General features: G+C 33.7%; 1 protein-coding gene and 2 pseudogenes across 2 annotated transcripts; all 3 read left to right on the top strand.

Moving 5' to 3' along the window:
• The first annotated feature begins 2,783 nt into the window (after window positions 1-2,783).
• LOC149510842 (1-aminocyclopropane-1-carboxylate oxidase homolog 1 pseudogene) lies at window positions 2,784-3,346 on the top strand (annotated as a pseudogene).
• Window positions 3,347-3,989: 643 nt separating this feature from the next.
• On the top strand, window positions 3,990-6,497 carry LOC111279346 (1-aminocyclopropane-1-carboxylate oxidase homolog 1-like). The gene is made up of 3 exons (XM_022866358.2): window positions 3,990-4,682; window positions 5,127-5,448; window positions 6,005-6,497. Exons 1-3 carry the CDS (start codon window positions 4,396-4,398, stop codon window positions 6,260-6,262), a joined length of 867 nt encoding a protein of 288 aa, XP_022722093.2. The 5' UTR covers window positions 3,990-4,395; the 3' UTR covers window positions 6,263-6,497.
• Window positions 6,498-10,941: 4,444 nt separating this feature from the next.
• LOC111279345 (1-aminocyclopropane-1-carboxylate oxidase homolog 1-like) lies at window positions 10,942-13,905 on the top strand (annotated as a pseudogene). Its single transcript, XR_016334644.1, has 4 exons — window positions 10,942-11,117; window positions 11,594-12,120; window positions 12,842-13,163; window positions 13,551-13,905. The product of XR_016334644.1 is annotated as a 1-aminocyclopropane-1-carboxylate oxidase homolog 1-like (transcript).
• The last annotated feature ends 216 nt before the right edge of the window (window positions 13,906-14,121 follow it).

The following is a 14,121-nucleotide window of genomic DNA, read 5'->3' as shown; positions in this document are numbered from 1 at the left end:
GGTAAAGTAGTGGTGATGGTAGGAAGAAGATGAAAGAAGGATAAATTGGAAAAGTTGTGAAGTATTGACAGCAAGAAAAGAAATTGATGGCATCAGATTTAAAGGTATGGAGATATTTAATATAGCCCTTTTAGCAAATCAATGTTAATGGTTATTACAAGAGCCTGTTGCTTTGTGGTCTAGGGTTTCTTCTTTCTACACAATTTAGTATTGAAAGCAAAAAGGGTGTTTATGCATTATAAGGCTAGAGTAGCATGTTGAATGGAAGAGACCTTTTTAAGGAAAGAATTACTTGGTAAGTTAAAGATAAAAAATCAATTCTAATATGATAGGATCATTACTCTAGAATCTAAAAGGGAACTATTAGTGCCAGTTGCCATAGTTGATACTTATTTTCTAAAAAAAATGAAGAAATACATAAATAAGGAGGAAAAGAAATTGGATGAAAGAGCTATAGGAAACTAGATTTATAAAAAATTTTAGTTTATCAACATGATGGTAGTGATTGCATTATTTGGCTACATTACAAAATCTAGACATAAATGTAAGAGAAAAAATGAAGACAATGTGTTTGAATGATCCATCATCATCATTGTACTGTATTGATCACAAGCTGCGAAAGGAGATTTAAGGGTTAAATATTTAAAGTAAGATCAAGCATTTCATTTAAAGACTTTGTATTGATTCAATTGCTACCTACAACAATTTGTATAAGAAGAAAGTGGTTAATAATCCATTATATCCTATTTGTAAGGTAAAGAAGAATTAGTGGAACATCATTGTTTACTATGTGAATAGATAAAAGGTGTCTTGTTTGAAACTTGCACTGGGTTAAGAATTAAAATGGATAGTGTTGTGAGGTTTGATAAATGGTTATTGGAAATCTTTCCCTAAAATGAAATACAAATGAAGGAAAATGTGTTAGTGGCCCTTACATGCTAGAATATTTGGAAAGGGAGATTTTAAGAAACTTTTGGGAGAAAAAATCTATGCATATTTGGAACCATTGTAAAGTTGAAGAGTGCAATATGAGAGGTTGCAGATTTGAGCTTGAAAGATTTTGGACTGAATGATATAGGAAAAAAAAAAAAACAAGTTAAAAGTGAAGATCCAAAATAGGGTGGGTTAAAATAAACTATGATGGAGTATTTTGTAAAAATACTAAAAGAGGAGCAATTAGGGTAGTGGTGTGTGACATTTTTGGTAGACTTGTTGGAGACAAGGAGGAAGAGGTAACATGGATAATGTATGACACCCTAATCTAGGGGTGTAAGCCAATAGAGCTTTTGGCAAATCATATGTGAACATGTTCGGTTTTTATATTAAGCTTAACAAACGATTTTGAACAGTATTTTTATGTTAGTTTATTAAACAAATTAAAGATGGATATAAGTTTGTTTGGTTTGTTTATATTAGCAAATAAGCTCATTTTAGGACTGTTTAAAACTTGTTTATTTATGATTCATTAGAGTTCATTTATCTTCATTTATTGTTCAATAATAAAAATACAATAACAAAATTACATATTTATCTTTTACCTAATCCTATTTTAGGTGTTATTTATGTTTGTTTATATTCATTTAAGGTTTGTTTGTTTAAATTTGTTTAAATTTGTTTAGTTATAGTTTGTTTATTATTTATGAACATGTTTATATATATATATGCATGAACATGTTCGTTTAATGTTCACAAACGAGTTCGTTTAACTTAATCAAGCTGAACAAAACTGAATACGAACATTTTACCGATTAAATGAACCGAATTTTAACAAATAAATAATTTTTTTATCGAACACGAACTGAGTCCAAGAAGCTCTAAAAATAAATGAACAAACAATAAACATGCGTTCGTTCATTCATATTCAGTTCATTTACATACTTACCTTAATCCTATAGCATGAGATTTTAAGAATCTATAGATATATAAGTTAAGACTTAAATCCATACTTATGAGGTGCCTCGGTGTGTGGATTTTCACAATTGATATCAAAGAGGTTACTAGTCGAACAGGGAGTTAAGTGCCACATAGTGGGAGGTATGTTTAGAATACCGAGGGAGCTAAGTGTTACAGGTAGGAGCCACTTCTAGAATCCCAACATCTAATGTAATCCTAGTTTTGTGTGTGCTTTAGGTTAGGCTTGACAAGGATCTTAAGTTTTAACAGAGGAGTTTTTGATACATCAATCTCACATTAAGATGTTTGAAAATTTGCTATGATATATAAGTTGATACTTATACTTGTGAGGTGCCTTTTGTGATACCTTCATTTCAATGCAGACAATACCTAATAGATTGGATGTGAGTCTCCACAAATGATATCAAAATGGTCACTAGTTGAAGTGAGCTAAGTGCTACATGATTGGAGTCACCTCAGAATCCCAACGTCTGATGTGATCTTTATTCTATGGTTCTGTGTGTTATGTGTTAGGCTTGATAGGGACATTAATTTTTAATAGGAGGAGTTTGTGACACCTTAATCCCACATCAAGAGATTATGAGGATCTATTATGATATATATATTGAGACTATAAAATATACTTATGAGATACTTTTTGTAGAACAAAATCATGATACCATCGAGTCAAAGTTTAATGCAGGTTTCTAACAAATGGTATTAGAACAGTTATTAGTCAGATGGGAGCCAAGTACTATATGATAAAAGTCATATCTAGAATTCTAATATCTGATGTGATTCTGGTTCTATGTATATTTTGTGTTGAGCTTGTTAGGGATATCAAGCTTTAATGAGGAATTTGTGATACTCCAATACTACATCGAGATGTTATGAGAATTTACTATCCGGCATGCCCACAGCCAGAATTGACTCTAGATGGTAGCAAGCATGCTAACAGTGACTTCCTCACGGTGCTTCTACAAGACCATGTTGGTGGCCTCCAAGTTTTTCATGAAAATCAGTGGATTGATATACCTCCAACTCCTGGGGCTTTGGTAGCTAACATTGGAGATCCGTTACAGGCAAGCCTGATAGATTTCTGTTACTAGAAATTAGTATGGAAAGTGCATTACAAACTCAACAATCAACTTCATAACTATGCGAGTGATCGATTTATTTCATGTTTGCGTGTTTTTTTCAGCTTATATCAAATGACAATCTTATAAGCGTGGAGCATAGAGTGCTGGTGAATTGTATAGGACCCAGAGTATCAGTGGCATGCTTTTTCGTAACAAGTTTTCAGCCAAACTCAAGATTATATGGACCTATCAAGGAGTTGTTATCAGAAGATAATCCAGCAAAATACAGGGAAACTACTGTGATAGAATATCTTACCCACTTCAATGGAAAAGGTCTTGATGGAACTTGTGCCCCGCAACATTTCAGGCTATGAAATAGCCCCGTGAAGACAAAAAGGAGCATTTGCATAATCAATAGTTTGTGATGGAATACTTTGGCACATCTCTGTAATATTTTTGATCATGTATAACTAGAATTAGAAAATGGAAGTGGTGGTTATATATCCGATCTATAAACTTATGAAGTGATGGTTATATATCCTATCTATAAACATAAATATTGTTGATTGTTGAAATTGGTGTCTTTCTGATTTGGCCATTGAAACTATTGCTCCAGGAATCTGGAAAGCTTGAAAGTATAATCTTGAGAGATACAGAAATGAGTAACTGCATCAGATAATTAAAAAAAATCTGAATTTTATTAATATCTGTCAATCATTTAGTTATTGAACAATGAGATATAATCATTTGCACTCTCAATTTTCACCTTTTAATACCATCTACGCATCTCAAAGCCATTCAATTTTGGTCCCGGAAATGTGTTGACAAGAAGGGGCGTAAATTTGAAGGCAAGCATCATACTCAGCAAGCAAGGGATAGACATTCAAATTAAGGAATGGGGACATGGTCCATCAGAGTTGAGCTTGAGGTGGAAACTGGTGGCAAGCGGCAAGTGGCAAGTGGCATTAAATCTTAGGCGGCATAAACTCTGGCCATTTTTGTATCATTTTTCAAGGCCATGGGTCCCAGAAGAGATAATAACATTGATATTATTCATAAAATCCTCTTTAGTCAACTCTTTAAAATTTTAAAAAGGAAAATAATCTTTTCATTAGCGAAAAGAAGATAGATCTCCATCCTCCTCTTCCTATCCTAATTATCTAATTTGTCTGTAAAAGAAAAAGAAATGGTGACAGCCAACACATCAAACCCTGATTATGATAGAAAAAGTTAACTAAAAGCTTTTGATGACACAAAAGCTGGAGTGAAAGGCCTTGTTGATGCTGGAATCACAGAGGTTCCTAGAGTGTTTCATCAACCACCTTATAAAATTCAGAAAACCTCAGTTTCAGGTGATGCTCACTTCAGTATTCCTGTTATAGACCTTGAGGGAGTGAAGAAAGATCCAATTACTGGAAAGGATATGGTGGACAAAGTTGGGAAGGCATCAAGGAAATGGGGATTTTTTCAAGTGATCAATCATGGAATTCCAGTAAGTATTTTAGAAGAGATGAAGGATGGTGTAAGAAGGTTTTATGAGCAAGACCTTGAAGTGAAAAAGCAATATTATACTCGTGAGTATACGAAACCGCTGGTCTATAATAGCAATTTTGATTTGTATACTGGTTTAGCAGTCAATTGGAGAGATACATTTCTCAGCCTTATGGCTCCTAATCCTCCTAAGATGGAAGACTTGCCAGCACTTTGCAGGTATGTTTTATTATACCGTTTACAAATGGTATGGGTATGTTAAGATTTTTCGTTTGCTTATATTCACTTTTTCCATTTTAAGTATGGCTTATGCATCTGTGGTATTGGATGACATTGTAACTCACCTTTCAAGTGGTTGCTATATTAAACATTAACCAATGCGATAAATTTATGGACCATATATGTAGTCTTTTTTTTTTTTTCTTATCAAGCGGCAAGAGATTTTTGGTTTGCTTAATAGATCCCTCTTTGAGCCGGTCCAAATAGGTTTATTTGCGCTGGTGTTTTATACGTAATCCTATTTAGATGGCCTTTTTTCCATCTTCTCTTACATTATTCAATAATGCCTTAGAAACACTAGCTCACATACAAATAGTTCACAGTTTAGAGGTGAAACCAAGTGAGATGAAGAAATGATCACTGACATGCCTAATTCATTTGCAGGGATATAATGGTGGAGTACTCAAAGCAAGTGCAGAATTTGGGTAATTTACTGCTGGAGTTACTTTCTGAGGCACTTGGGCTGAAACCTGACCACCTGAAAGACATGGATTGTGGCAGGGGGCTTGCTATGCTATGCCATTACTATCCCGCGTGTCCACAGCCAGAATTGGCTCTGGGAACAAGTAAACATGCAGATAATGGCTTTGTCACGGTGCTTCTACAAGATCATATTGGTGGCCTCCAAGTACTTCATGAAGATAAGTGGATTGATGTACCTCCTACACCTGGGGCTCTAGTAATTAATGTGGGAGATCTTTTACAGGTAAGCCCTTCAGTTTTAAATTTTGCTGTTTTTATGTTTGTAACACTCAAAACTCATATTGGAATATCAAGAGGATCTGCTATAATATATAGCTAGAGATCTAACCCATACTTGAGAGATTTTTTTAGGATAAAATCATTAAAATTTTAGATCAAAACAGACATAGTAGATTGGGTGTGGGTTTCCATAATTTTGTAAATAATAGGTTGTTTCATCTTTTAGTTGCAATTTCTTCTGGCAATTCTTTAAATTGTTATTCTACTGATCCTGTATGATCATAACGTACGAAAATAAGCCATAATTCTTCTCAATTCTCATACTCTAAAGGGATCGGCTAAACCAAATTAAGTGAATGAAATAAATGAAACTGAAGTGGTTGCAATGAATTTCTTTTTTCATCTCTTTTTAGAGTGATTTTATAAGTTAGATGATCATCTTGGAATGATTCCTTTATTCTTGAACGTTTCTGTTTACTGCTGAGAACATGTTGCATTTTATTGAATGGGTTATACGTGTTTTGGCCAATTTCAAATTTCTTTTTTTCCTATTTTTTCAGCTTATATCAAATGACACATTTATAAGCGTGGAGCATAGAGTGTTGGCAAATTCAGTTGGACCTAGAGTATCAGTGGCATGTTTTTTCAGCACTAATATAATGCCAGACTCGAGGCTATATGGACCTATTAAGGAATTGTTATCAGAAGAGAATCCTCCAAAATACAGGGAAACCACAGTGAGGGACTATGTGCTATTCTCCAATGGAAGAGGCCTTGATGTTGATGGTACTTCTCCCTTGCTGCATTTCAGGCTATGAATTTGCAGCTGGGAGGTGCAAAGAAGCCATGATAGGAAAGATAATTTATGAACTGAATAATTTGGTCAATGTCTGATCATTGAACTGTGTATCATATTAGAGGTATCTCGGTGCCTCCATGAATTATAAGGATTTCCAAGTTAATGTATACCGCTAGATATTCAATCATGTTGAATAACTTTTTTTCCCCATTGTAATACTATCCCGGAAGAGTCCAATGCCAAAGTTTTGCATTCCTAATTGGACAAATATATTAGTTGTTTGGCTAGAGGACAAATACATTTATGGGCAAAAATTCCAGTTATTGAAAAATTGGGTTTGGAAATGCCTCTTATATGGACATGTGGGAAAACATTTATTTTATAACTGGTTGTAATATTGTATTCTGTATATTTATATTTATATCTCTAGAATTAAGTATTTGTATCCCTAGAGTTAAGGACAAAAAATTAGGATAGACAATCGGTCAATTATAGGATTAGTTTTTAGGAAGATTTAGTTTCTTAGTTTAACCTCTAGTTAGTTGTATATAAACCTAAGGTTCTTGTATAATTCTTAATGAGCAATTTTTCAATATACATTCAGTTTTTACTCTTAGTTTTTCACACAGATTTATTTCTTAGTTTTTTCACATGGTATCAAAGCTTTAGGCTTTTCTTGGAAAGTAAAATTTTCAGCCTTCATTACCGACTTCTATTTTAGGCTTTTATTGCCGAACCTTATTAAGACCTTCATAGCCATTTTCCCATCTTTAGCCTTTATTGCTAAGAGTCATTTCTAGTTATATCTTAAGACTTGTTTCAGTTTAAAGAAAGATATCACCAATATTTAGTTTGAGGAAGTGTCAATTGTGAAAATCATCAGATTACTACAAATGTCTCGAAAACAATGAGAGTTGAACAGAGAAGAGATTGAGAAGCTGAGAAGCTTATTAAAAACCCTTAAAAAGCCTATTAGGGTATGTTCCTTGGGTAAGGTCTCTAGTCAAGTAAAACTTTTAGTTCTCATGGATTAAATGTCTCAATTAAGCCTATTAAGAGTTCTTGGGTTATTGACTCAGGAGCCACAGACCGTATGACACATTCCTCACAAAAGTTTAGTACATATACCCTATATCCTAGTAATAAGAAAATTGTTGTTGCAGATGGTTCATTTACTTCAATGACAGGATTAGGAGATGTTCAAATTAATCCCTCATTTGTTCTTAAAAATGTTTTTCATGTTCTTAGATTGTCTACTAATCTAACATATATTCAAAAACTTATCAAAGATATGAACTGCAAAGTGACTTTTTATCATTCTTATTGTGAATTTTAGGATCAAAGTTTGGGGAAGAGGATTGGACTTGCTAAGGAAAATGATGGACTATACTATCTTGAGACACCACACAAATAATATCAAGAATAGTTTACCTTTGTCATTTCTTTATGAAAAATTTTCTAATAAAGATAAAATCTGGCTTTATCATTTTCGTCTTGGATATCCTTCTTTTGAAACTTTGAAAAACATGTTTCCTTCTTTGTTCAATGGATTAAACGTCGAAGATTTTCATTGTGATGTTTGTGAACTTGCAAAGCACAGACGTGTATCTTTTTCAATAGTAACAAAAAAAGTTCTACTCCCTTTTACTTGATTTATAGTGATATTTGGGGTCCTTCTACAATTCCTAATATTTCTGGTGCAAGATGATTTGTTTCATTCATAGATAATTGTACCATGGTTCTTGGGTTTTTTTTACTTAAATCCAAATCGAATGTGAATAGTGTGTTTTTAAGCTTTCAAACACCATTCAAAATCAATTTGGAGTGAGAATCAAGAGATTTAGGTCTGATAATGCAATAGACTATTTCAACAAGAATCTATCCACCTATTTCCAAAAGGAAGAGATTATCCATGAGTCATTTTGTGTTAATACTCTATAGCAGAATGCAGTGATAGAAAGAAAAAATAACGATTTACTAGCCACAACTCGAGCCTTCCTTTTTCAAGCAAATATACCCAAATCTTACTGAAGGGAAGCTATTCTCACTATCACACACATTATAAATAGGTTACTTTTAAGGGTTTTAGGATTTAAAACTCTTATGGAATACTCTCACAATTCTATCCCAACCTTAATACCACAAACAACCTTACACCTAGAAAATTTGATTGTACATCATTTGTTCATATTCACAGTCATAATAAGGGAAAGTTGGATCCAAAAGCAATTAAGTGTATCTTTGTGGGGTATTCATCAAGTCAAAAAGGGTATAAGTGATATCATCCTTCTACCAAAAAATTTTTATGTGTCTGTAGATGTTACTTTTGAAGAAAGTAAACCATTTTTTCCTCAACCTTATCTTCAAGGGGAGCTTTATTCATGGAAGATAAGGATAAAGACTTCTTTTTGCTTGATTTGTCCTCTTCTTCAACATTTTCACCCATTAATTCTTTTGAGTCAAAACTTGTTTCTGCGAGCCAAAGTCAAACACTAAATTTGATTATGAACCCATTTTAAACACAAAAAATGTGACAAAGGATAATATTATTCTTGATTCTATGAAGGAATTACAAATGTACTCAAAAAGGAAAGTTTCAGATCCTGAGCCAGTGCCAGTCCAAAAACCTAATCCTAACTTTGAAAATGAGGTAACTATAGTTTTTTACTCTGTTTCTCAAAATGAGCATGAATCTCTTAAAATTATAACTAGCGATTATGATCTACCTATTGCCATTAGAAAAGAAACTAGAGAATGTACCAAGCATCCACTATACCCAATCTCTAATTTTGTGTCATTTGAAAAATTCTCACTATCCCACAAAAATTTTCTTATGAGCCAAAACGCTATTTCTGTTTCAACTACATTATCCAAGGCATTATCTAGTGAAAAATGGAGGCAAGCCATGGTAATAGAAATTGAGGCCTTAGAGAAAAATAAGACATGGGAACTGGTAGAGTTGCCTAAAGGAAAAAATCTAGTGGGGTATAAATGGGTTTTCACTATAAAATACAAGGTGGATGATACTGTTAAAACGCATAAAGCCATGTTAGTGGCTAAGGGCTATACTCAAACCTATGGAGTGGATTATTAGGAAACCTTTGCTCCAGTTGCCAAGATGAATACAGTTAGGATTTTGTTATCATTGGCTACAAATTACAATTGACAGTTTCAACAATTTGATGTAAAGAATGTTTTTCTACATGGTGATTTGGAAGAAGAAATATATGTGAAGGTTCCACTGAGATTTGGAGGTCATCTAGAAGCAAACGAAATATACAAGCTGAAAAAAAGGCTTTATATGGCCTTAAATAGTCTCCTAAGGCTTGGTTCGAGAAATTTGCCAAAGTGATGCTAGCAATGGAATATAAACAAAGTCAAAGAGATCATACATTATTTATCAAACATTTTGATTTAAAGAGAGTCATAGTTCTATTAGTATATATTGATGATATAATTATAACTAGAGATGATGAAAAATAGAGAAAATCTCTAAAATAGTGTTTGGCTAGAGAATTTGAGATAAAAGAGCTAGAAAGATTGAAGTACTTCCTAGGAATTGAAGTACCTCACTCACGACATGGTATTTTCATCTTACAATAGAAATACGTGATGGATCTTCTAAAGAAAATTAGGAAGCTCACATGTAAACTTGCAAATAACCTTATAGATCCTAATCATAAAATTAGAGAAGCTAATGAAAATGCTACTGTAGATAGAGAGATGTACTAAAGATTAGTTGGAAGACTCATTTATCTCTCACGTACTAAACCTGATATAGCATATGCTGTGAGTGTGGTAAGTCAATTTATGCATAGTCCTAAAGAAGTGCACTTACAGGCTATCTACCATATATTGCACTATTTGAAGGCCAATCTTGAGAGAGGTATCTTATTCAAAAGAAATTTGGGGCTAGTTCTAGAAGCATATACAGATGCTGATTATGCAGGTTTAGTAATTGATAGAAGATCCACCTCAGGCTATTGCACTTTCTTAGGTGATAATCTTGAAGGAGTAAAAAATAGAATGTGGTGGCAAGATCAAGTGTTGAAGCAGAGTTCAGAGTAATGGCTCAAGGAATTTGTGAACTACTATAGTTAAAGATTATCTTAAAAGACTTGAAGATCAAGTGGGATGGACCAATGAGACTTTACTTGATACCAAGTCTACAATAAGCATTGCACATAATCCTGTGCAACATGACAGAACAAAACACATTGAAATAGACCGGCATTTTATAAAAGAGAAACTAGATAGTGGGTTGATTTGTACATCTTATGTATCGACCAAGGGTCAACTTACAGATGTATTGACTAAAGGTCTCAGCAGTGCAACACTTCAAGAAATTATTTTCAAGCTAGGAATGAAAAACATCTATTCACCAGCTTGAGGGGGAGTATGGGAAAATACTTATTTTATAACTGATTGTAATCTTGTAATCTATATATATTTATATTTGTATCTCTAGAATTAAGGATAAAAAATTAGGATAGATAATCGCTCAATTATAGGATCAGTTTTTAAGAATATTTAGTTTCCTAATTTAACCCCTAGTTAGTTGTATGTAAACCTAAGGTTTTTATATAATTCTTAATGAGTAGTTTTTAAATATACGTTAAGCTTTTATTCTTAGTTTTCACACAAATTTATTTTTTAGTTTTTTCACATGACATAACGCTGGAATATTCAATGCAAGTAATGAATGTGGGCTATTTGCTGTATGAGTTGCTCTGGAATGGTCTGAACCCTGATTACCTAACAGACATAGATTGTGCCAAGGGACTTGTCATGCTGTCCCATTATTACCCGATCTGTCCGCAGCCAGAACCGACCCTAGGCTCAAGCAATCGCGCTGAGTCCTTGCCACATTTCAGGTTCTGAACTTGGCCATGGATCAGATATAAACAGCAGCAGCGTGACAAATAGTTTACACAAATAATATAATTCATATGATCTTTCTCAAATGTTCATGGTCCTGATGAATTTGATCCTTGACCAAGTTGATTTAAGGAAATGAGTTATGTCTTTGTATCTTATTTATAAACCTAAGCAATGTGTGCTCTTTGTCGTCTTCTTTGGGTGTTGTGGCTACAAATTGTTCATAATTTGTGAAAAAATTGTAAATAAAAGAATTTATGTGTAAGTTGAAGTGATATTAAATTGAATGGTGTTACGTTAATATTGAATTTTCAGCACTCTTCACAGTTATAGTGTTTCCAACTCACTATTAAGAGGCTAAGCTCAAATATTTAAGTCAAAAGTTTCTTCTATCATTGCCTTATTTTTCACTTTCATCACTATCTAAGAGCATCACGCTTCCTCTTCTTTTTGTTGAAACTTGCTAACGGAGGAAGAAAATAGTGATCACCAAACTAAAGCCTGAATATGATCGAACAAGTGAATTGAAAGCTTTTGATGAAACAAAAGCTGGTGTTAAAGGACTTGTTGATGCTGGAGTTAAAGGGGTTCCTCGGACATTGCACCACCTTCCAGACCAGTTTGAGAAGAACTCAGTTTCAGGTGGCATCCAGTTAGTATTCCTGTTATAGACCTTGAGGGAGTGAAGAAAGATCCAGGTGCTCGTCAGAAGATTGTTGAGAAAGTTCGGAATGCATCAAGATCATGGCGATTCTTCCAAGTTGTGAATCATTGAATTCCTCTGAATGTCCTGAAGGAGATGAAGGATGGTGTACGAAGGTTTTTTGAGCAAGATTTGGAGATGAAAAAGCAGTTCTACACTCGGGATTATACCAAAAGGGTGGCCTACAATTGCAATTTTGATCTGTATAGTTCACCAGCAGCCAACTGGAGAGATACACTTTTCAGCTTAATGGCTCCCGATCCTCCCATGCCAGAAGAGTTACCGGAGGTATCCAGGTATACATGTGCCATGTTCTGGATAATTCACAAGGAGATAGCACTGTTAACTGTTAAGGTGAAAATATGCCAAAAAAAAAGAAAAAAAGAAAAAGAAAGAGTAATTGAAGGAGTGTCAGAATGTGTGTAGAATAAAGTGTCCACATCTGTCTTGCTGAGGATTGATTTGTAGCCACTGGTCGTGCTAGGCTTTCATTCCGTTGGTCTGTCGCAATCTGATTTACACAGCCACAATTCTGAGTTAAATTAGAGCCACACTCCTAATTTAGCAACTTAAATTGGAAAATCTTATGATATCCCGATGTTTTGTCGATAGTCATGTGATTTGTTGGTAGAATATTGAACTTTTAATTTTTGTGACCAGAGTTCCACTGATGATAACCTCAAATACCAAAAAAAAAAAAAAATTGATGTTTAATCTGCAGCAGTTGTAGTTACTGCACATTATAATTAACCACCTCAAATCACCATGATTTACTACTCTGTAGTTAAACAAATGAAGGACCAAGGGATGAATGTACCATGAAAAAAGAGTAAGGGATAAGATTAGGAAGTAGAATTGCTTTTCTAACCATAAGTACTCTCATCACATTTCTTTATTTTCAATCACAAATCTGTAACCGAAATCTACTTGCTGTCCGCCTGTGTGGTTCATTGATTCGATATCTAAATTTATGTGCTTAAAATGACCACTTATGTGCTTAAGTTATTTGTATTGTAGAGATATAATGATGGAGTACTGAAAGCAAATAATGCATTTGGGTTATTTGTTGTTTGAGTAACTGTCTGAGGCTCTAGGGTTGCAGCCTGATCATTTGAAAGACATGGATTGTGCTAAGGGGCTAGTCATGCTGTCACATTATTACCCTGCATGTCCACAGCCAGAACTCGTTCCGGGTACAACCAAGCACGCTGACAATGACTTCCTCACGGTGCTTCTACAGGACCATATTGGTGGCCTCCAAGTTCTTCATGACAACCAATGGGTTGATATACCCCCAACTCATGGAGCTCTAGTGCTTAACATCGGAGATCTTCTACAGGCAAGCCTTTAGTCTTTATTTTTGTTAGTTATATTTAGATACGACAACCTGTCATGTAAAATATTGATAATTCGTGCATTAATATTATGTATATTTTACACAAAATTGTATGTCAAAATTGATGTTGATATAAAAAATATAAAATATATATTTTTATTTTTTTAAATATATATGATTTTTATTAAAATTTTAATTATGTTATCTTCATATCATATCTGTCTAATCATTATAATTATATTACTAGGAATCCATACTTGGGCATCCTTTGCTGTTCTTGTTTTCTAACTTTGTGATACTCCGTGGCAATTCTGTCAGAATCACCGGGTTTTGCAGCTAATTTGTAATTATTTTACTGCTTTTAGCTAATATCAAACGATGCTTTTACAGTGTGGAGCATTGAGTACTGGCAAATTCTGTAGGACCAAGAGTATCAGTGGCATGCTTTTTCAGCACTTCTGTTCTGCCAGATTTAAGACCTTATGGACCAATCAAGGAGTTGTTATCAGAAGTACCGCCTCGCCCCGGACCGTCGCAAGGAATATAACCGAAGTCCTTTTTATCATCAAATTCATAGAAAAAATATGGAAAGCAAAATAACTGATTTAGCGATAGATGCTATGGAGATACATCAGCAGCAGCATATGATATTAATAGTATAATTTGGATTTTTTTTTCAGCAAAAGTTGGCCATGATAACTTTGATTCTTGACCAATTAAAAGGAAGTGATGTTTATTTATAGAACTGATGAACCTTTTATTGTTAAAATCTGTGCTCTTTCTAGTATTTTTTGAGTGTTAAGCTATAATTCCTCATAAATTCAAGTCTATATGGATTTCAAGAAATGAAAATTTTAAAGTTAAATGCTACTAATTTGCTAATAATAATAACTTAATTACACTTAAAAAGGTATATTCAAATAATCGAATTGAATTAAACTAAAAAAAGATTGAAAAAATT

Source organism: Durio zibethinus, chromosome 27 (genome assembly GCF_047325235.1).
Source record: "Durio zibethinus cultivar Kanyao isolate XHJ-2024 chromosome 27, ASM4732523v1, whole genome shotgun sequence".
In the NCBI taxonomy this organism is placed as follows: domain Eukaryota; kingdom Viridiplantae; phylum Streptophyta; class Magnoliopsida; order Malvales; family Malvaceae; genus Durio; species Durio zibethinus.
This window is presented reverse-complemented; position numbering and strand designations above follow the sequence as displayed.